The 20,146-nt window shown below is 56.3% G+C and overlaps 10 protein-coding genes across 10 annotated transcripts; 4 read left to right on the top strand and 6 right to left on the bottom strand.

Annotated features, from left to right (window-relative positions):
• Positions 1-1,060: 1,060 nt before the first annotated feature.
• BO70DRAFT_399022 (uncharacterized protein) lies at positions 1,061-1,468 on the top strand (the record flags this gene model as incomplete). The annotated part of the gene is made up of 2 exons (XM_025546832.1): positions 1,061-1,117; positions 1,178-1,468. 2 exons carry the CDS (start codon positions 1,061-1,063, stop codon positions 1,466-1,468), a joined length of 348 nt encoding a protein of 115 aa, XP_025396600.1.
• A 361-nt stretch (positions 1,469-1,829) lies between these two features.
• Positions 1,830-2,870, bottom strand: BO70DRAFT_341942 (uncharacterized protein; the record flags this gene model as incomplete). The annotated part of the gene is made up of 1 exon (XM_025541349.1): positions 1,830-2,870. The coding sequence occupies one exon, from the start codon at positions 2,868-2,870 to the stop codon at positions 1,830-1,832; it is 1,041 nt and encodes a 346-aa protein (XP_025396599.1).
• A 160-nt stretch (positions 2,871-3,030) lies between these two features.
• BO70DRAFT_364722 (sugar phosphate isomerase/epimerase family protein) lies at positions 3,031-4,327 on the bottom strand. Its single transcript, XM_025543879.1, has one exon. It carries the CDS (start codon positions 4,252-4,254, stop codon positions 3,130-3,132), a length of 1,125 nt encoding a protein of 374 aa, XP_025396598.1. The 5' UTR covers positions 4,255-4,327; the 3' UTR covers positions 3,031-3,129.
• A 1,196-nt stretch (positions 4,328-5,523) lies between these two features.
• Positions 5,524-6,019, top strand: BO70DRAFT_113338 (uncharacterized protein). The gene has a single exon (XM_025537894.1). The coding sequence runs from the start codon at positions 5,611-5,613 to the stop codon at positions 5,932-5,934; it is 324 nt and encodes a 107-aa protein (XP_025396597.1). The 5' UTR covers positions 5,524-5,610; the 3' UTR covers positions 5,935-6,019.
• Positions 6,020-6,082: 63 nt separating this feature from the next.
• Positions 6,083-8,462, top strand: BO70DRAFT_364721 (alpha-xylosidase). The gene has a single exon (XM_025543878.1). It carries the CDS (start codon positions 6,211-6,213, stop codon positions 8,431-8,433), a length of 2,223 nt encoding a protein of 740 aa, XP_025396596.1. The 5' UTR covers positions 6,083-6,210; the 3' UTR covers positions 8,434-8,462.
• Positions 8,463-10,050, bottom strand: BO70DRAFT_399018 (uncharacterized protein; the record flags this gene model as incomplete). The annotated part of the gene is made up of 5 exons (XM_025546831.1): positions 8,463-8,479; positions 8,822-9,251; positions 9,313-9,465; positions 9,524-9,741; positions 9,804-10,050. The coding sequence occupies 5 exons, from the start codon at positions 10,048-10,050 to the stop codon at positions 8,463-8,465; spliced, it is 1,065 nt and encodes a 354-aa protein (XP_025396595.1).
• Positions 10,051-10,459: 409 nt separating this feature from the next.
• On the bottom strand, positions 10,460-11,605 carry BO70DRAFT_364720 (uncharacterized protein). The gene is made up of 3 exons (XM_025543877.1): positions 11,469-11,605; positions 10,887-11,387; positions 10,460-10,793 (listed from the first exon to the last, which is right to left on the bottom strand). Exons 1-3 carry the CDS (start codon positions 11,583-11,585, stop codon positions 10,509-10,511), a joined length of 903 nt encoding a protein of 300 aa, XP_025396594.1. The 5' UTR covers positions 11,586-11,605; the 3' UTR covers positions 10,460-10,508.
• A 795-nt stretch (positions 11,606-12,400) lies between these two features.
• Positions 12,401-14,665, bottom strand: BO70DRAFT_381721 (MFS transporter; the record flags this gene model as incomplete). Its single annotated transcript, XM_025545488.1, has 4 exons — positions 12,401-13,052; positions 13,100-13,231; positions 13,286-14,272; positions 14,343-14,665. 4 exons carry the CDS (start codon positions 14,663-14,665, stop codon positions 12,809-12,811), a joined length of 1,686 nt encoding a protein of 561 aa, XP_025396593.1. The 3' UTR covers positions 12,401-12,808.
• A 2,095-nt stretch (positions 14,666-16,760) lies between these two features.
• BO70DRAFT_399015 (putative glyoxalase family protein) lies at positions 16,761-17,509 on the top strand (the record flags this gene model as incomplete). The annotated part of the gene is made up of 3 exons (XM_025546830.1): positions 16,761-16,894; positions 17,027-17,229; positions 17,433-17,509. The coding sequence occupies 3 exons, from the start codon at positions 16,761-16,763 to the stop codon at positions 17,507-17,509; spliced, it is 414 nt and encodes a 137-aa protein (XP_025396592.1).
• Positions 17,510-17,951: 442 nt separating this feature from the next.
• Positions 17,952-19,233, bottom strand: BO70DRAFT_431548 (uncharacterized protein; the record flags this gene model as incomplete). The annotated part of the gene is made up of 4 exons (XM_025548251.1): positions 17,952-18,574; positions 18,661-18,822; positions 18,870-18,994; positions 19,142-19,233. 4 exons carry the CDS (start codon positions 19,231-19,233, stop codon positions 17,952-17,954), a joined length of 1,002 nt encoding a protein of 333 aa, XP_025396591.1.
• Between the last annotated feature and the right edge of the window lie 913 nt (positions 19,234-20,146).

The following is a 20,146-nucleotide window of genomic DNA, read 5'->3' as shown; positions in this document are numbered from 1 at the left end:
CCGTCATCGACTTATCCTCTTCCACCAAGGATTACGACGAGTGCGCCAGCGTCGGGTGTTTTAGTCGTATAAGGTATGCCTGTACCAACATAATGGGATTTGTAGAAAAGAATGTTCGTTTTTGGTTATTGGAGAATGCACCACATTTGTCAAGAAGTTCGTTTATCTAAGGGTAATTCTTCTGCCTTGAAAATGATGATGACCACTATGATAAAAACAAGTTTAACGAGTCTAGAGATGGGAGGTTCTCGGGACAACTGGCTTAGATAGTCCTGCGTGGCTCACCTTGCGTTTTGATGTATATTAGTTGTAATATCATGCGAGCGTTTGTGGGCTTTTGGGCGTAGGATATCAAGGTCCTGCTTGATTATAGAATCTCCTACAAAGCCAAGACAAACTTCGGGCTCAGTTAGCCTAGTAGAATGTGGCTTAATTTGACTTCCTAGGAAAAGGAGCAAATATTCGACCTGTCAAGAAGTATTACTGACTTGTCAAGGAAAAAGCCTGCACACAAAGGAATTCTTTGAAAAAGCGGCCACGGTGTTTCACCACACAATGGACAGAAAACGAAGATTTCCTTGTCAAAGTGTTCCGTCGTAAGGTGTTGCGGAACAATCAAAGAAAGAACCCGGATTCATGGCCCCCTTTGTGTCTTTGTGTTTGTCTCGGGGGGAAGTACGTTCTTTTTATTAAAGACGAAAGCGTCCCCGACTCGGTAGACGACGAATTTCCCCGCATTCTAGCCACCTATATACAAAAGACCACACCAAACTAGCCCTATATCTACGATATGGCACCTGAAAAGAAACAGCCCATACTGCTCAAAAGGGAACATAAAAAGCCCTCCCTACAACAACCAGCGGTTTGCGATAAAGCACCACCGAGAAGGCTAACGCAAAACAATCTTCTTCAACTAGACCGAGCAAACGGTCATAGATTTGGAACCAGGAGGCCGTATCTCTATGAATCCCCCTCGACATGTCCATACCGATCCGAGGAGACATACAGACCAACTCAATTCGCTCCTCACTTTACCAGCACCTGTTCGCCAAGCACCATAATGGATATCAAGAGGTTTGCCCGGCATGGCGGTCCTGATTTGACCAGCCTTCGATGTGTATGTACTTGACCAGCTCACTTTTGAACTATGGATTTATGCTGATAAATGTGATCCAAGTGCCCCCCAACCACAGTGTTTGTCTACCACCCCGCCGGCTCGGATAAGTCCAACTTCCAGTATACGGAACTTCATGCCGGAGCCACGTATTTCACGTTCGACCATATACTCGTGGTACCCAAAACTGCAGATTCCATGAAGCATGGAATGCCAACAGCGAAAGTCATTTCTAAGGCCAGTTTGAAGGCGGCATTCAAAGCGAACAAGGCCTTGAGGAGGAAGCGTCGCGCACCCGATGCAGCTGCTGCGCCTGTTAAGCATAAGATACCGCATCAAAGACGCCAGAGCTAAGAGTTTAGTTGTCGACTGACTCCATGCTTTTTATAGACAAAGTAGACTCGGAACAAGGCACTATTCTTTTGTTGTTGGGTTGTGGCGCGAATTGAAAATCTCGGGGATATGCTTTAATTTAGTTTCTTCATGTGAGAACCTGGAGATTGAAATAGCAACAGGTACAATGCAGGACATAATACCGATGTTAAAGCTTTGATAAAAATTCAGACAAAATAATCGTCTTCCACTGAGACGCGCCTGGATGTGCAATGCGGACAGTGACAGAAGTCTCTGAACACATAGTAAATTGTCTTCTGTTGACAGACCAAACAGACCACTCGACTAAAAAGGTGACCGACAGCCAACTTACTACCCACATTCACTCCCCATCCACCCGCACCAAATCCACTGTGGCGCAATGAAACGAACCCCCAATACTATTCACATTCCTAAACGGACACAAAATCACCTCCATCCCCAACTCCTCCAACCAGCTTGCCATCATCCCATCACTCTCCTCCACCACCACCCTCCTCCCATCCAACACCAACACATTCAAACACAACCACCCACTCGCCATAAACCCCGGCGGATCCTCACACCCAACAGGCCGAAACGGACACGGCCTGAGATCCCACTCCCTGAGCACCTCATGACTCCTCAGCTCTGCCTCCGTCACCCTCTCCGGATTAAACGCCAACAAGCCCTCCCGCAGCGGACAAATCGTCGCATCAATATGCATCGCCTTATCATCATCCGTCTCCACCATCTCCACCGTATACCCCTCCGGCACGACCGACCGGAGATACTCCACGCCCTTCCGGTTCGTGACATGGCTATACTGTCCGAGGATCGTCTTCCCGATCCGCATGAAATCCGCCGTATCGAACGCCGGTCGCGACTCATTGATCACGAACTTCCTCTCGCCTTCAAACCAATCCTCATCCAACAGCGTCTCCGCAAACGACTCCTCCGGTCTTCGTACAACGCGCACCCGCGGATCTCGCCCCAACTCCTTCAATAAAGACCCGTATGCCAGATCGATCTCGCGTGCGCGACACGGCCACGCGAAACACGCTTCGATGAGCGTGTTCCCCACGCTCATTAGTCCGTCGCGGGGCATGGCGCCCGTGTAGCCGTTCTCAGCCGCCCAGTCGATATCGGGCGTGGAGCGGTGGACTTCGATGCCTAGGTCTGTGAGGATGCGGGCGAACTGGTCGAGTTCTTGCTCGGCTTTGGTGACGATGTTTTTCGGGAAGGGAGAGTTGGGGACGAAGTGGTGGCGGTGCTCGAGGGGCATGGTGGCCTCGATCATCTTTTTAGGGGCCGGGGGGAAGCACGCGTCGCCGGCCCGGCCGACGAGGATGGATTTCAGGGGGGACCATTCGTTGTCCGCGTGGATGGGGGGTGGGGAAGCCATGGTGGATGTGTTGATAGTGGGATGGCCTGGCCTGGCTTGGCTTGCCGGTGAACAATGGGGTGGGTTAGGAACGGTTTACCAGGCGAGGGAATGAAGAGTCATATATAACTGCAGACGCCATCCCAATGATATATGCTATCCGATGCACAGCAGCCCTAACAATGACACCGCATCTCGCGGCGGAGAACACAAAACAGCTCAGGTCACACATCACACTCATCATGACTGTACAGCCCATATTTACAAACCATCACCCAACTCATAACCGGCCCTGCCGCATAGCATGCAACCCCCGCTGCCAAAACGCCGGAACCCTTGGAACGGCCTCCGCCAGCTTACGCAGCCCGGTGATGCCGCGCTCCGCATGGGAAACCGCAACATCCCTCCCCGGCACATTCAACGAGTTATTAAACACCTCCAACGAAATCGGCCCCTCATACCCCGTCGCCAGCACCGCCGCCGCCACCAAATGCACCGGCATATACCCTCCACGATGGCCCTCAAACGGAAACAAGCGATGTCCGCGCGACCACGGCAACAGCGCCGGCACAGCTGGATCCGTCGGAGGCCGAAAAGTCTCCGGATTGACACGCTCCGCATCGCCAACCTGGAAGAAGAAGATACGGTCCCCGGGCACGGAAGCAACCAGCGACGCCAACGACGAGCACAACACGTCGGTTGACTCCTCCGCCGTGGGATATATGCGGCCGTGGCCGGCGGGGTTATAGGGGTCTGCGAACTCCACGGCCAACACGTTAAACGCATCGATGATCAGTCCTACATTGGGCCGGTTCGCCATGCGTACGACCTCCCAGGTCGAGGACCAGGTATTCCGCGTCGCCCAGGAGAGGCCCTCGTACCCGATTCGCAGCATCGGGCCCCCGTCAGCCTCCGCGTACGCCTTGGCCATGTCGCCCATCTCAGCGAGATCGCGCGCCACGGTCTTGAGGTCGAATGTGACTCCGCTGTCGGTGCGGATGCTGGCGCATAGGAAGACCAGGTCGGTGTCGAAGGCCCGCATGAATGGGAACCGCTTGGCGACGAGTTCCAGTGAGGCCCGTCGCTCGGCGGGGTCTTTGATCCCCTCGATGGCGCGCAGCGGCTGTGTGCACGCGATGCGCATGCCAAGGGATTTGATCAGGTCGCCGAGTTTGCGCGCGATGCGCAGGTTCTCCGGGGTCGGTTCCCACAGCTGGTCGCCCGGGAGTCCATGTTCCTCGAGGTAGCCGGCCCAGCACTCGTCGAAGAGGTCGATCCACTTGTACCCGGCTTTGGCGGCGGCCTCGAGACGCGGGAGGAGTTTGTGGTGGGTGGCGTTGCCGAGGGAGAGGGTGAAGATGCCGAATTCGTTCGGGATGGAGGCTGGGGGCCAGGAGATGGGCATGGTGGTGGTGGTGGTGGTTGTGATGGTGATGGTGATGGTGATGGTGATGGATGTGGTGTTTTGATGGGGTTGGGGCTGATGGTGAGGGGGGGGGGCGATGTATGTCATGGCCGGATAATTGTTCGGTTCGTGCGGGGAGAAGGCTTTCCCGTCTGCTGTGGATAACCCTATCCCCGCGATTCTGGGGATGGGGATGGGGATGGGGATGGGGATATTCCGGGGTATGGTTTATGAATTTATATCATGTGGGTAAGGGTATGTATCTGCGGTAGGGCGGATTTTATTATCCGTGGTTGTTGCTATACTGAACCGGTCACTACTGTGGTGAACCCACGGCTACCGATTAAATAAACATCTGCGAATGCCTTCATTTTGAGGAGTCAAATTTCATATCATGTTGATTTTTTTTCGCATGATAGGAGCCACCCATCTTAGATGCATATGCGAGTAGCCCTCAGGAACAGCCGTGTCGAACGCTCATCCCCCGGTTGTTGACAGTTAAAACCTGCCTGCACTTGGACCAGCATTTACCCCGGCGATCGCCACCGGGAGGGACACTTCCAACCCTGCTTCAGCCTGCCGCATTTCCGTCTGACACCAAACATGCCCATAACTATCCACTCTATTGTCTCCGAACATCCAGAAATATTTGACACTCGGCAGGGTATAAAAACTGCACTGTCACCGCCCTCCTACCTTCTTGACCACGCGATAAACAGCCTTCCTCACATCACCCCACACGGCAATCCTCCCACCCATCACCCCACGGAGTAACCCCCACCACCAAACGGACCCTCTCGACTCCCAACACCGTATTCCGTAAAACTACGCACAGCCAAACACTCTGCCCGAGAACAATTACTAACAAGCCAGACCCGTCGGGGTCTCGGACACCCGGTCCCGGCGCAGGATCTCGCCGACGCAAGGACACGTCAGATCTGCAGGCCGGACGGACTATTTGCGCTGACCGGTCCAGGTTTTACCCTGATGCGGGCGAGCCGGAGGGGACAATCCCGGCGGGATGTCTGTCTGCTGGGGGGCCGAGGGACGATCAAGCATTGTCACCTGATGGTGGCGGCCCTAGATCAGCTTTGCTCGGGAATGGCTGGGTGGCTGGGTTTGGGGACGAATGGTTATTGGTGGCTTGGTGGTTCTGGGCAGGGGCAGATATCTCTCTGCTAATGCTTTGTTGCTGTGTTATTGTGCCAGACCCTCAGTGGTGAGTGAGGGTTTATCATGAAGAGAATAGTAGCATCGTCTCTCGGAGATAATCTGGCAGCCCCGCTATTGTAGTCCAAGGTGGAGCAGACCCTGGTTGCTTGCACTAGCTGGTAGTAACTAGCAGAGAATTGCAGCATGGGCCGACTTGTCGATCCACCTTCCCTTCGGACATTCCCAGTCTCCTCCAGACTTCCATTCACTGTTCTGCTCGCTCCAGTTCTGTCCAGGCTGGTCCAGTCAAGACCAGCCCACCATATCCCTCAACCCTTACCGATAACAGCGAACCCAATACCGAGGCAGTCTCGATTCCCAGGCCAGCCATCGCATCCTCTGGTTTACTTCCACTTCAAGCCTTCCACCATGCATCCCTCCACCGGAATGTCGCCACCCAAGCGGACCACCCCGCTAGTGAGTCTCTCCGCACTCCCTCCATCCCCGAGCCCAACTAACAGCAACTAGCACCATCCAGGGTCACATCACTACTGCATCTGCACCCTATCCTCCGTCGTGCCACTCCCTCCGCATCCCACACCGTCCGCACCAGACTGTCTGCATCCCATACCACGCTCATGCAAATAGGCTAATCGGCTAAACCCCTCGACTCACACCAACACCTACTTAAACCTCCCATATACATCTCTCCCTCCCCATCCATCTCCCTTCACCTCCACCGAGAGCAAACCCACCCCAACCATACCATGACTCCCAACTACTAAGACACTACACTCCTCCAAAATGTACCTCCCACTCCTCTACCTGGGCGCTCTCGCCCAAACCGCCCTCTCCCTCACCCCCCCAAACTACATCTACCCGAACAGCACCGGGCTCCGACTCCAACACGGGTTCGAAACCCTCCTGATCCAACCCTTCGGGTACGACGGCTTCCGGGTCCGGGCGTGGCCATTCCGACCCCCGTCAGGCAACGAAATCAGCTTCATCTACGACCCCCCGCTCGAGGGCTACGAGACCACGGCGCACGGCACGAGCTACTCGACCGCGACCACGGGGACGACGCCGCAAACGCTCCGAAACGGGAACATGATCCTGCGCACGACAGGCTGGGGCGGGGAAGTAGGCGGCTACCGGCTGTCCTTCTCCAGAATCAACGACGACGGCAGCGAGACGCTGCTCACGAACGAATACGCGCCGCTCAAGTCGCTCAACCCGCGCTCCTACCAATGGCCCGGCCCCGGGGCCGAATTCACCGCCGAGTTCTCCTTCAGCGCCACGCCCGACGAGCAGATCTACGGCACGGGCACGCAGCAAGACCACATGGTCAACAAGAAGGGGTCCGTCATCGACCTCATCAACTTCAACACCCACATCCCCACGCCCGTGTTCGTCAGCAGCAAAGGCTACGCCTTCATCTGGAACATGCCGTCCGAAGGCCGGATGGAGTTCGGTCCCCTCCGCACCCGATTCACCGCCGCAACCACCACCCTGGTCGACTACGTGATCATCGCCGCCCAGGACGGCGACTACGACACCCTGCAGCGTCGCATCTCCGCCGTCACCGGCCGCGCCCCCACCCCTCCCGACTTCGCCCTGGGGTACATCCAGTCCAAGCTGCGGTACGAGAACCAGACGGAGGTGGAGCTTCTCGCGCGGGCGTTCCACGACAGGGACATCCCCGTCGCCATGATCGTCATCGACTACCAGTCGTGGGCGCACCAGGGCGACTGGGCGCTCGATCCGCGGCTGTGGCCCGACGTGTCCGCCATGTCGGCCACGGTGAAGAACCTCACCGGCGCGGAGATGATGGCGTCGCTGTGGCCCAGCGTCGCTGACAACAGTGTCAACTATGCCGCGCTGCAGGCCCATGGGCTGTTGTCTGCGACGCGCGACGGGCCCGGCACCACGGACTCCTGGAACGGGTCGTATATCCGCAACTACGACTCGACGAACCCGGCGGCGCGGGTGTTCCTGTGGCGCATGCTGAAGGAGAACTACTACGATCACGGGATCAAGAACTTCTGGATCGATCAGGCGGATGGCGGGGCGTTGGGCGAGGCGTACGAGAATAACGGGCAGAGTGCGTATATCGAGTCGGTGCCGTTTGCGCTGCCCAATGTGTTGTATGCGGCCGGCACGCAGTTGAGTGTCGGGAAGCTGTATCCGTGGGCGCATCAGCAGGCGATCGAGGAGGGGTTTCGCAATGCGACCGGGTCGCAGGAGGGGAGTGCCTGCCCGCAGGTCTCGCTCAGCCGGTCCGGGTTCATCGGGTCGCAGCGGTTCTGCAGTATGATCTGGTCGGGGGACACGACGTCCGTGTGGGAGACGCTGGCGGTGCAGGTGGCCAGTGGGCTGTCGGCGGCGGCGACGGGCTGGGGGTGGTGGACGGTGGATGCGGGCGGGTTCGAGGCCGATCCGACGGTGTGGTGGAGTGGGAATATCGATACCGAGCAGTTTCGTCAGCTGTACGTGCGGTGGTTGCAGTGGACGACGTTTCTCCCCTTCATGCGCACGCATGGCAGTCGCGCGTGCTACTTCCAGGACGCGTATACCTGTGCCAATGAGCCGTGGTCGTATGGGGCGGAGAATACCCCCATCATCGTGTCGTACATCCATCTGCGGTACCAGCTGGGGAGCTATCTGAAAGCCCTGTTCAACCAGTTCCATTTGACGGGCAGGAGCATTATGAGGCCGTTGTATATGGATTTCGGCAAGACGGACCCCAGGATCAAGACGCTGACGGCGACGAATTCGAACTTCACCACGCAGCAGTACCTGTTTGGGCCCAGGTTGCTGGTCTCCCCGGTCACCCTGCCGAATGTGACCGAGTGGCCGGTCTATCTGCCCCTGACCGCGGAGGGGAATGCCACCAAGCCGTGGACGTACTGGTGGACCAATGTCACCTACGCCGGCGGCCAGGTGGTCAAGGTGCCTGCGCCGGTGGAGCATATCCCGGTGTTTCATCTGGGGTCCAGGGAGGAATTATTGTCTGGCGATGTTTTCTAGATAGTATAGATCGAGTATCTCGCATGAAGTTATGCCAGAAATATATCTACGCGAGTGGTCAGACACATAGTAATAACTGGCAATTCTACTATTGCACTCCGTGACTCACCCCCGAGCCCGACACAGACAGCCCTTTCTAATCCCCCTCCCACCCCATCCCCGTCGGCACAGCCCGCACCCCCTCGGCCTGACCCTCCCCTCCTCGCCCACGCCATCCAAACCACCGCCCTCCCCCCCAAAGGAACCACCCCCGCGACCCCCGGCAGAATCCAATGACGATCACACCTCCCCCAATCCTCATCGACCCCCCTCACCTCGACCGGCAAATCCAGCGAGGGGAAATAATCATCCCGGACCATAAAGCACAACGACCTCCAAGTAAGCGGACACTGGATCCCCCCGCGATACTTCTCCCAGGGGACCAGCAGCTGCGAGAAGTTGCCGATCCGACGGGGCACGAAATCCGCCAAGTCGAACGGGTAGCGCGTGCCGTAGACGGGGCGGCGCGAGTTGTAGTGCGAGCGGACGGACGAGAGCGTGGAGGGGTGCACGGAGAGGAGCACGTCGGTGTGGTTGTGGCCGCATTGGGTGGGGAAGCGGTCGTTGGATCCTGCGCGGAGCGTGGGGAGGGAGATGTAGATTGTTGGGGAGGTGAATGTCAGGGTGGTGGTTAGGGTTTGGTTGTTGTTGTTGTTGTTGTTGTTGTTGTTGGTTTTGGTGATGGTTTTGGTGATGGTGGTTGTGATGGGGGTTGTGTTCGGGTGGAAGGGCGGTTGTGGCGTTGTTGGGGATGTGAGGGGGGTTTGGCTGCGGGAGTGCTGGGGTGGCGATGGGGGTGGGGATGGGGGTGGGATTGCAGAGGTCGTTGGTGGTGGTGACGGGCCAGTAGAAGATGGTTGCATCGGCGGGGACGAAGTGGCATGCTCTGCAGGGGTTCTCGGTATATGGTGCCGGAGGGGTGGGGCAGTGGAGGGGGCAAGAGGGCTGGCGGTGTCGCCTGGGGTTCTTGTGGTCTTGGTTGCTGCCCAGGAACTGGATCGGCGGGAGTATGTTTCCCAGATGGGGATGCAGTCTTGTGTGTCTAGGTCACAGGAAGGGCGGGGGACGGCTCGCGGTAGATAGGGAAGGTGTAGGTGTAGGTTTTGGTGGATGTAAGGCAGGGCCCGGTGCCGGGGAGCCAGGTGGTGATCATGCCCACAGGGCCCAGGGCTCGCGGGATGCCGTCGCAGAGGGTGGTGATCGGGCCGTTGGGGTGCGGGTCGTTCCAATCCTCGCGACGCACATGGGTTTTGCAGGCGCCTGTTATGTCTGTGTATCGATTGAGAGAGGTGATGGTTGAGGTGGGCCGAGGGACCTCAGTCCGTAATTACGCTCTACGTATTCCATCCATGCGGCGTTGCAGGACACGGCGGAGGCTTGGGGGCCCGTGGTGGGCCCGTAGAAGTAGTCGGTTGAGGTGGGCCAGAAGATGGACGTGTTGGAGATGATGAGCCATTGGTTGCTGGTGGAGGTTGCAGGGGGTGTTGGGGTGCTCGATGGAGAGGGCGTTATAGGGCTAAAGAGTGAAAGGCCTAAGCCGTGGACGCTGCTGGCGAACAGTAGTAAGGTGAGCCACATGGTGGATTGGTGGAGGCTTGGGCTGCAGAGTTAGGACGCTCGACGCCTTTCTCCGATGCAAAATTCAATGTCTCTCTATATATATAAGCGTCGGATATTTCCATGATATTGCCTATGTTTCACGTCGTCCCGTAGCGGCCCGTACTGCGGGGATAGCTGCAGCCAATACAACCTCATCTGGACACAGCAACCTGAAAGTTCCCGTGGTTGCATAAATGGCCACTGAGGCAACGGGAGTATTCCCCGCGCAGGATTTCGGAAGCCCTAACATGAGGCTTATAGTGGATAGAACAGACACCTTATTTCGCTTCAAATCAGAAATCAATTGAGCCAGACCAACACAATCAGGGATATATCGCTATAAATACACAACAAAGCCACAAACCGTAGACACTTTGGCAGCAAAGTGAGTACTCCCCGTTTACCTCCTAAAAAATTGACCAAATGATAGAAATCAATCAATCCCCCCCAACCAGCGGCTTCTCCTCCGCCAACTCCGGCAGCGACACCCGCTCATCCAAGTCACACCAGCACCGCTTAGCCCTGGACCGAAAGATCGCCACCGCCGTGTCTGTGGTACCAAGCACCTGCAACACCTCCGCCGTCCAGGTGAGCCCCAGAAACGTGGACCCCGCGGTCGCCGACACCCCGTACGCGTTGCCGGACATATTGATCAGCGTGACGAACTCGGTGGCGATCATGCTTGCGATCACGGATCCGATGCCCAGACCGATCATGCTCACCTACATCCCAGGATCATTAGCGAGCTTTCTGGGAAATAGAGTTGGGTACATGCAATGCAACATGCAACCCGTGGCGCATAATGAGCAACTCACCAACAAAGCCACCAGCTCCACCCTCGACGGCGGATTGTCAAACTCGAACCGCACATCCGACCGGCCAGGATAACTGCTCCTGCGACTACTATCATTCGACCTCGAACGGGCTCTCCCCAGCGCCCTCGCCGACGCCAGCGACCACAGTCTCACCCCCACAGCCACGGCCGCGGCGGTTGTCCCGAAGATATAGAATATCACCATGGTGGAGTTGGTCGGCTGCAACATCCCAAAATCGTCTGTGATGCACGACGGCCAGATATCCGACGCGAGGGTCCCGGACTCGTTGCCTACGGCTTTCAGGATTGCCGAGGTTGGGTTGAATCTAAACAGGACGCTGCGGTCCGAGCACGCAAATAGCCGGTTTTGGGTGGTTGTGAAGTTGGTTTTCGGGTCGGGGACTTGGAAGCCGCTGCAGTAGGACATTGGATAGACGGAGAAGAAGTCGGGGGCTGGGGCGGCGTTTTCGGTGGAGGGGGTGCCGATGCCGTGGGTGTATAGCTAGCAAGTATTAGTGGGCAGATAAAAGAAGGTGAATGAGAAGAGATGGGGGGTTGAAAAGAGAAGTGAACCAAAACTCACCGTCAAAAGATCCACCTGCGGCAACTGCCTCTGATTCCCAGCGAAGATGCATAGCATCCCCAGTAAAAAGGCAGCGAAGGAACCTATGCAGGGCAGCAGGGCACGGAAACAGCCCATGATGATTGGATGGATGTGTATCCTATCCTATCCTGTCTCCGTTCCAATCCCAATCCCAATCCCCGTCCGGTACTCAATCACCCGTAACAGCAAGGATCAATATCGCAGGGTGTCCGTGTCCGTGTCCGTGTCCGTGTCCGTGTCCGCCGAACAGCAAATACACATCCAGAAATCGTTCGAACCTCGTCATGGATCACAGCTGGGACTAGGGTGAGAAATCCCTCGAAACCATTCCCAATCCCAGCGGGGGTCGAGGGGGGAGAAGCGAAGCTTATGAGGTAGCTGCGCGGCGTGATGCACGTGTAGCTAGATACTAGTAGTATGTAGTAGGTAAGAGGAGTAGGTAGGCGACCATCCGCTCTCGGCGCCCAGCCCCGTCAACACCAGGAATGTCGAGCCCTACTGTTTTTCGTTTCGCCGGACTAATCCAGGAACCGCTCTGCCCCCTCTTCTCTTCCCGGGGTATGCTGTGCGACTGGTCGGTGGCTTGGAATGCGGGAAGAACCCCAAGGGGGTGGCGCGGAGCAATAGGATCCCTTGTCGGTTGTTACACGGGATTCTTCGCCGTTGGGAGGACTTGTCCTCCCTGTTTCCTGTTGCTCTGTCGGGGGTGTTGGGGGTATAGGAGTTAGGAAAGGAAAAGAGTCGGTTGCCTGGTGAGTTGTTGGTTGGTGGGATGGGGAACTCTTCATGGAAGACTAATCATTGCGGTGGAAAGTGTATTCTCGGCCAGGTATACTAAGGAATTTCTAAGAGGCTCGATGATTCTGGTTGATGGTTCAAGCGATTGTGATGGTTGTTGTTGCTATCTACATGCGGAATTCAGAGCAGCGACTTTGCCGGGGGTATCGGTCTGGTCTGGGTGCCGATCGCTGCATGTAGGACTAGGGTCATATGGGCTTGAAGACGCCCGCATTCATGGACATCAAGTCTGCACCGTGATTGGTCTTCCCATCGTAACTAGAATGCAGACTGATCTTTCATCATACATAGGTGAGTGAGTCAGTGGAGCGATGTGGAAGAGAAGACCTATCTAGCCCACGGCTGGGCCTAGCCTGCCTGCCTGCCTGCCTGCCTGGTTCGGTCGGAGTCATGAGGGCGGGCTAGCCCACAAAAATCTCGCACAAGTGGTATCTATCTATCTTATTAAGTCTATAATGCTGACATAGTGGTAAATGGCAAGTACAACAGTATCTATGTGTCATAATCAGAAGGCGAGGAGGCTACTCCTGTTTGACCTCGTCCTCGTCGGCCTCCATCACAGGAGCCAACTTGCTCGTCCGCCGGAGACGGCCCCCGTAGACGTAAAACATAACCGGGATGGGAATCATCACGACGGCAATGCAGCCCAGCAGAGTACCGGCCCATTGGATGCCCAGGTTGTCGAACATTTGGCGGGTGAACAGGGGGAATACGGCTCCGACCATGGATCGCATCATGGTGTTGGCGGCGAACGCGGAGGCAGCGCTGCGGAATTAGCACAAGCGATCGCATGAGGAGAGGATGATGCTCACAATCTCAGATACGTGTCCAGGAGGTAGTTGAACCCTTGCATGAAGATGGAGGTCATTCCGAAGCCGACCAGCACGCCCGCGGCCGTGGGCGCCATCCAGTGGATCGACCGGTCCCAGCCCGTCCATCCGAACCTGCGCTCGTTAGTCCTGTCGGGCCGTATTCGGTGTGCAGGAGTGGATTCTTACCAGAATAGACCCCCGGCAAAGGCCACGCCGCCGACGATGGCGGGCGGGAGACGCCATTCCGGCACCGGCACGTTTTTGTTGGCGTTGAGCTTCCGCGAGTAGGATCCCTGGAGGGAGATGATGAAGATACTACCGGCGATTTCTCCGAGGATCAGGCCGATGAAAGGCAGCCCTGCGACCCCGCCGACCATGCCGTAGGTGCCTTCGAACACGATCGGGTATGCCTCTAGCAGCGCATAGGCCAGGCCGTAGATAAATGACATGTACAGGGTGAGCATGAATGCGATAGGCTCCGTGAAGAGAATCAGGAACGGACGCGCCAGGTTCTTGGTGACTAGTTCGCGGAAGTCAATCTCGAGTTCGTCCTGGCGGGCGTGGATGCCCCAGTTGCGCGTCTGGCGCCGGAGGATGGCGGCCTTCTGGACGAGGATCACGGGCGCGTAGGTTTCCCGAGTGAAGAGGGCTATCAGCGCAAGAGCGAAGAACCCCACGATGGCGGGCATGTAGAGCGTCCACCGCCACCCGAGGTAGCTCTCTGCGGTGAAGCCACCGATGAACGGGGCCGTGAAGGGACCGGTGAAGACGGAGACTGTGTACATGGCAATGGCGATGCCGCGCTGGTGGTTGTTGAAGATGTCCGACAGGGTGGCGGGCACCAGGGCGATGATGCTGGCTGCGAAGAAGCCGGAGAAGAAGCGGCACAGCATGATGGTCTGCGTGTCCTTGGCTGTGGCGCACGCGATGGTGAAGACATCGAAGCCGAACATGCCGATCAAGAGCGGCCAGCGCCGGCCGATCAGCTCAGAACTGGGCGCCCATACCGTTGGCCCGGCCGAGAAGCCCAGCACGTAGAGAGTCGTCCCCAGGGCCGCGACCTCCTCCCCGAACCCGAACTCTCTCATGGCCCCCGATGCAGCGGTGGCGAAGACCGCACTGACGTAGGCGCACACCAGGGCGCAGAACGTTAGCATCGAGCCGATCATGACTCTGCAGGCGTCAGCGATCATTCCGCACGTGGCACATCGCTTGTTCCAGGAGGCCATGCCCTGCCCCTTACCTTTGCTTCATGGGCCAGTTGTGGGGGTGCATCGGATCACCGGCGCCCTCGAACTCCACGATGTAGCCCTCGGAGTCGGGGAGAGGAGGAGGGTAGGGCTTCCCCGCGCCGAGGGGCAGCCATTGGTCTTGCGGCGTGCGACTGACCCGGGACCCGACCGTGAGTTGCTGCTGGAGACGGTAGGTGTTGATGCGTTCGAGCTCGATGGTGTCATGAAGACCCGACGCCTCCAACTGGGCCTCGCGATCATAGGCGGCTGAAGGGTGCTCCGCGACCGACGACCGATCGTCGACGTCGGCCTCGAACTTCTCGTGGTGTTCCATCACACCGGATCAGCTTGTCAGCTTCTGGGAGGACAGGAACGGGGGTAAGCAGGACGAGGATCAGCTAGTTATCAGTATTTCACCTCGGGGACCAGCATATTAATATCAAGATTAGGATCAGGCTGCCGGTCACGGCACTACCAACAACTACGGGGCCCTCTAAATTTTTCGGCCCTCGATTTGGGCCTTCCAGATTTCGCGGGAACCGATGCTTGTGTGGGTCACCGACCAGAACCTACCGATGCACTGGATATGTAGCCCGGATAAGACGGCGCACCATCGCGTGGATGGTGTGTACGCCGTACGGTGTAATAATCAATAGCAATGGTTACTGCGTCATCTCGTCACATCACATCACATCGCATCGCATCGCTAGTGAGAGGCATCAGCTGAGAATCATCGTCAGGCAGGGTCTGCATGGATCGTGCCGCAGCAAGGGCGGTCGGCGGCGGGTCGGGGGCTTGGACAGGGCAACACGGCGATACTCAGAGCCAGATCACAAACCCCCGCTGGCTGAATGTAACTAACCGAGCACTCGTTCTCCGTCGATAGTTAGTGGCGTGGGTGCCGAACCCGGCCATGTGGGAGGATCCGGGGTCTTTATTCCGTCTATTCCGCCATCCGCCGCTATCTGGAGCACGCCGTGCACAGTATCTATACACAGTATTGTTGTTGTGATTCTTCACAGTGACGGGCAGCACTCTCTTGAAGCCCGTTCGTATGATGCCACGATCCGGGCAGGACCGGCGTAAATATATGCCCGATCAAGTCGGCGTTGTCAGGCTCTGTGCCCCGCGACTCATTTTGTTGATCGATCGTGTTGATCTTTTTCCTCGGGAAAGCCCGGCCTCGGAAATGGCAGCTATAGCGGAACCATTCCGCTGCCCTGCTGCTTTCGGGGTTTGCCTGGTCGCTGTGACTCAACATAAATCTGTTGTCCAGGTAAAACTTTGTATTATGGTCTGCCCGCGAGGTATGTCGTCAGTTATTTGGCATGGTCGTGCAGAGGTCTCTGGGGGAGCTGGCACTGCTCAGTCTTTTCACCGCCATATCGTACACTTGGTATGGACGAGAACATTCACTAAACAACCAGTCCAGTAGGAACATGACAGTACCAGGTCCGGAAGACTTGTGAGCTCTCTTGGTCCAGTTCCTCCTGTAAGGAGAGGCAACAGCTCATCCACTCAGTCAGGTGCCTGCTAGCCAAATGATACTTTAGTTTTCTTACTGTCATTAGCACTTTGCCCGCCGCTCCAAGCCATGCCATGTATATTGGTCTGATTCCTAACGAGGAAAGCAGCAAGCAGGCCAGAGTCCAGGTCAACATATAAATACCCATCCTTGTGGCTGTGTGGTTAACCTTTTGCATCAACCAACATTCAATACGCCCAGGCTGCTAAAAATGCTCATTCTGCGGTCCCATGACTTGTTTAATACCTGACACCGTGGATCGCAAGAAAGCCACCGTATCTCATCCCGCCAAGCGAACACCAACCGTGATCTACACGAAAGATCAATGGAGGGGGACAAGGAAATCAAGCCCACCATTTTGGTCCACAGGCCAACATGATGATCGCCTACGATCTGATCGTTCATTACTGCAAGGAGTACTCGCCCAAGGTCCATCGTGGAGGCTGGAGTGTGGCTCATGCTCTCGGTGGTCGGGGAATTAGCGGGCTATGGACCGCTGCTAGCTGGGAGGACCCTTACAGCAGGACGGGACCACGTTGTCACTTTTACTCTCACTCTATCATATCGATACTACTCCCAAGCAAGTATAACAAGGTATATTCTTTAACTCCTAAAGGACATTGGTCTCCCCGCGGGGAAACACCGCCAGGGCCAGGAAATCAAGTTCCGGCACCGCGTCGGGAAATGGCCCGACCCTGTCTGCTCCTTCGTATTCGCTGTCGCCATCGCTTTACTTTACTTTATCTTCTGCCCCTCTCTCCCCTTCCCCTCATCCTTCATCCCCTCATCTCATCCCATCACAACCCATCTATCTATTCGGCATTCACATCACCCCTCCACCTATCTACCTACCCACCTAATATCCAAAATTCGAAACAGCCGAAAATAAGCAAAGCAAAGCAAAATGATCACCGGCATCGCCCACGTCAACATCCTCGTCCCCCCAGGAACCCTCCCCCAGGCCGAGGACTTCTACTCCTCCACCCTGGGCCTGGTCTCCGCTCCCGTCCCGCATCTGCAGAAGGGGACGCTTCTTTGGTATAGTACCTACTTTACCCCTCCCTCCCCCCCCACGTACCCACCTACATATGCACATAAACCAGTCACGAGACTGCATCCCCATCCCCATATATCCACGTATAAATATTTATTTAATTACATCAAATAAAGGTTCAACCTCACCCCCACCGGCAGCCAACAAATCCACGTCGCCCTGGGTCAAAACAGCGACTTGGACTCGAGTCGCCATGCGTGTCTGAGGGTCGGCTCGGCGGAGGACCTGCTGGTTCTGCAGCGGCGCGTCTGGGATCATCATGTTCGTGGCGGCGAGGCCGCGCCGTTGGCTGTCGATCGGCCGGGGGATCAGAATTCGGGTTTGTTTATCCTTTTTTTCTTTTCTTTCTTTTCTATCTTAAGATTGTCGCGGTTTTTTGTTACCTGTTTGTTCCTGCTTGGGTTGCGTTGCGTTTGGTTTGGATTCTGTTATGTTATATTATGTTATGTTATGTTGTGGTATGTTATGGTATGTGTGGTGTGGTGTGCTTTGGCTAATAATAATTGGATGGAGGTGAATCAGGTGCCCAGGGCGTTGAATACCCAACGAGATTCTTTGCGAGGGATTTTGCGGGGAATAGGCTTGAGTTTACGCTTTGAGATGGATGGGTGTGGGTGTGGGTGTGGGTGTGGATTGGCATCTTTGATGGTGAGTCTGATATATCTTCTTGGTGGGGTGGGGTCCATAGGATAATGGGTTGTCTTATTGTGTTTGTGTTTGTGTTTGTGTTTGTGTTTGTGTATCTGTGTCTAGGTATCTAAGGTGGGGAAGTACATATCTGATGAGCGGGGTTGGAGTACTATCTAGTCTGTCGTGTCATATCTTATTATGAAGTTAAACGTGCATTATTTGTTATTCATAATCTAGGCTGAATGTCAGCGTGGGCTTGTGATTATTATCTGAACTATCTGCGAGATCAGATAGCATGGGATAATATTAGTTGGGGTATGGCATCATAACTGAGTCTCGGACCCGACTTCTTCCTGTTTCTCTGGACAATTCATGTACACGCACACACACACACACACTCTCTCTCTCTCTCTAACCCCCCAAGCTCATAACCGGCAACTCCGCCATATGCAACTTCGCCGACCCATACGGCACCAGATCCAAGTGAAACGGTCTCCCCACGCAGCGTCTCTCCCCCTTCAACGGCGGGTTTGCCGCATACCCATCTACCATTGGCCAGTCGATCTCGCACACCCGCGCTCTCACGCTTGTCGGCGCGCCGAGTGTCCACACCGGATTCTGTAGCCCACTTTCATTTTCATCCTCCATGCCGGTGAAGCGTAGCGTTGATGGGTCGATGGCGTAGGCCCACAGGCTGATGGGGACAAGGTCGCGGTTGAGCACGTTCGGCGGCGCGGAGTCGTACCCCGGCACGCGCGAGGAGGTGAGGTTGTATGTGATTGGGATGGCGTAGAGGAGGGCGCCGTGGTAGATGGAGATGGTGTCGTTGGCGCGCGGGGTGATTCGGAGTGCATCAGGTCGATGAACCGGTGGATGGAGTCGAAGATGCGCGTCTGGAGATCGGTCCCGGCCTCGACTTCGGCCAGTTGGATCAAGCCCATCAGCATCAGGTACCGTGCCCAGAAGTTTCGCGTGGACAGGTTGGTCTCGGGGCCCAGCCATCCGTCGACCTGTTGGTGCGATAAGACGAGCACCTGCTCTTTGAATCGTGGGTTCTCAGTTAGATAGGCGAGTGGTACGAGTCCGTTGAACCACTAGGGGAAGGCTTCGTTGAGTATACTGTGGTCCTGGTCACCTCCGAGCCAGGGGTTGTCTTTGACGATTCGGTAGAAGTCGTGCTCGTGCCTGGGGAGACCGTCGGCCATGAGCTCTAGCTGGTCTTGCAGCCAGCCTCGGGCCTTTACGGATCCTAGGGGTAGAGGCTCGAATTCAAGTAGGAGAACTGGACATGTTAGAACTGGTAAGCATGCTCAGGGCATTGGAACATACGAGATAGATGGCTGGTTTCATCCTCTGGCTGGGAGAGGATAGGTACCTGCACAGACTTGTTTTCCGACAGGACATTCTGTAGACCGGCCGTGGCCTCGTACACGATGGCGCACCAGATCAGGGCTCTGCAGGTCGTTGAACCATGGATAGGCAGGTGCAGTAGATCATCAATCTGTGCATTGATAGAGTTTCATATTTCGATGGAATCGTTGGGCGAGCTTATCAGGGCCAGGCAGGCAAATGCGGGGAATGGCCGTCCGTGGCGGTGCCACCCCGTCTGGATCCAGGGATGCCGCAGCCGCAGCTTAATCCGATCGCCTTGCATCGGACCCGGTGGACCTGTCACGGTCACTGTCACGGGCATTGCGCGGGGCACTCTCAGTCTCATTTAGACTTTGGTTTCAGCCTCCAGAATTCTTTTGAGGGCTCATCTGGACTTCACGGACCCAATGAGTCACTTTGCGCCCAGTAGACCATCACTGTCCTACCCTGTCCTACCCTCTCCCACCCTGTCCCACAATACTGTCCCCGTAAGCAACAAATCTGCAACGGACAACTTATCTGAAGCCAAGTGTCTTTTCTTTCGCGGCATTCCCCTGAGGTGGAGTATTACGCACCATGTCATCAATTCTTACGGTCGTAGTAATGCAGCAGTAAAACGACTCCTTCCCAGCATGGGTAGCCCATGTTGAGATTCAGTGTTCAGGGCAGCCGTCAGCGGAGGGATATATCCGCACTCTCAACGGTCGGACACCCAAGTCCCGAATCCCCCGTGCCGCATAGGATCACTTTGTAGGCCCCGAGCAACTCTGGCACAAGACAGACATCAAGCCACGAGTACCTTGAAGCTCTAACTAGCTCGATTTCCCTATCTCGATGTTTGGTACCTGGTAATTGTAGGGTGGGGTGGGACAACAAGGATGGTTCCCAGGCAGCCAGGCCGCGATGGGGCCACGCCCCGACGTGCCGACCGCCTTCCGGAAGTAGCCCGCCTCCGACCGTTTTTGGTGCCCAGTTCGCCCTTCTCCGCCGCCAGATGCCAGCACGCTCCTCTCTCTCTCTCTCTCTCGCTCTCGCTCTCTCTTCCTTTCTCTCTCTCCCCTGTCGCTCTCTTTTCCTTCTTTTTTCTCCCCCCCCTCCCCCACCTTCTCCCTTCTTGCCATCGTCCCCTCTTTGGCTTCTTCTTTTCCCCCTTCACCCACCTTCTTCCCCACCCCGTGGCGTCCCCCCCCCTTTCTTCCCTGGGGTATGCCTAGAGGTGGATCTCCCCCCGGACC

This window comes from Aspergillus heteromorphus, assembly GCF_003184545.1.
Source record: "Aspergillus heteromorphus CBS 117.55 chromosome Unknown BO70scaffold_25, whole genome shotgun sequence".
NCBI lineage: Eukaryota > Fungi > Ascomycota > Eurotiomycetes > Eurotiales > Aspergillaceae > Aspergillus > Aspergillus heteromorphus.
This window is presented reverse-complemented; position numbering and strand designations above follow the sequence as displayed.

Bases quoted from the DNA above. Each gene is read 5' to 3' on its own strand.
- BO70DRAFT_364720 (XM_025543877.1), bottom strand. From the start codon at position 11,585: ATGGGCTGTTTCCGTGCCCTGCTGCCCTGCATAGGTTCCTTCGCTGCC. The intron at 11,388-11,468 runs GTGAGTTTTGGT...AATACTTGCTAG, and splicing joins CGCAGGTGGATCTTTTGACG to CTATACACCCACGGCATCGG. The intron at 10,794-10,886 runs GTGAGTTGCTCA...CCTGGGATGTAG, and splicing joins TGGAGCTGGTGGCTTTGTTG to GTGAGCATGATCGGTCTGGG.
- BO70DRAFT_364721 (XM_025543878.1), top strand. From the start codon at position 6,211: ATGTACCTCCCACTCCTCTACCTGGGCGCTCTCGCCCAAACCGCCCTC.
- BO70DRAFT_364722 (XM_025543879.1), bottom strand. From the start codon at position 4,254: ATGCCCATCTCCTGGCCCCCAGCCTCCATCCCGAACGAATTCGGCATC.
- BO70DRAFT_113338 (XM_025537894.1), top strand. From the start codon at position 5,611: ATGGGCCGACTTGTCGATCCACCTTCCCTTCGGACATTCCCAGTCTCC.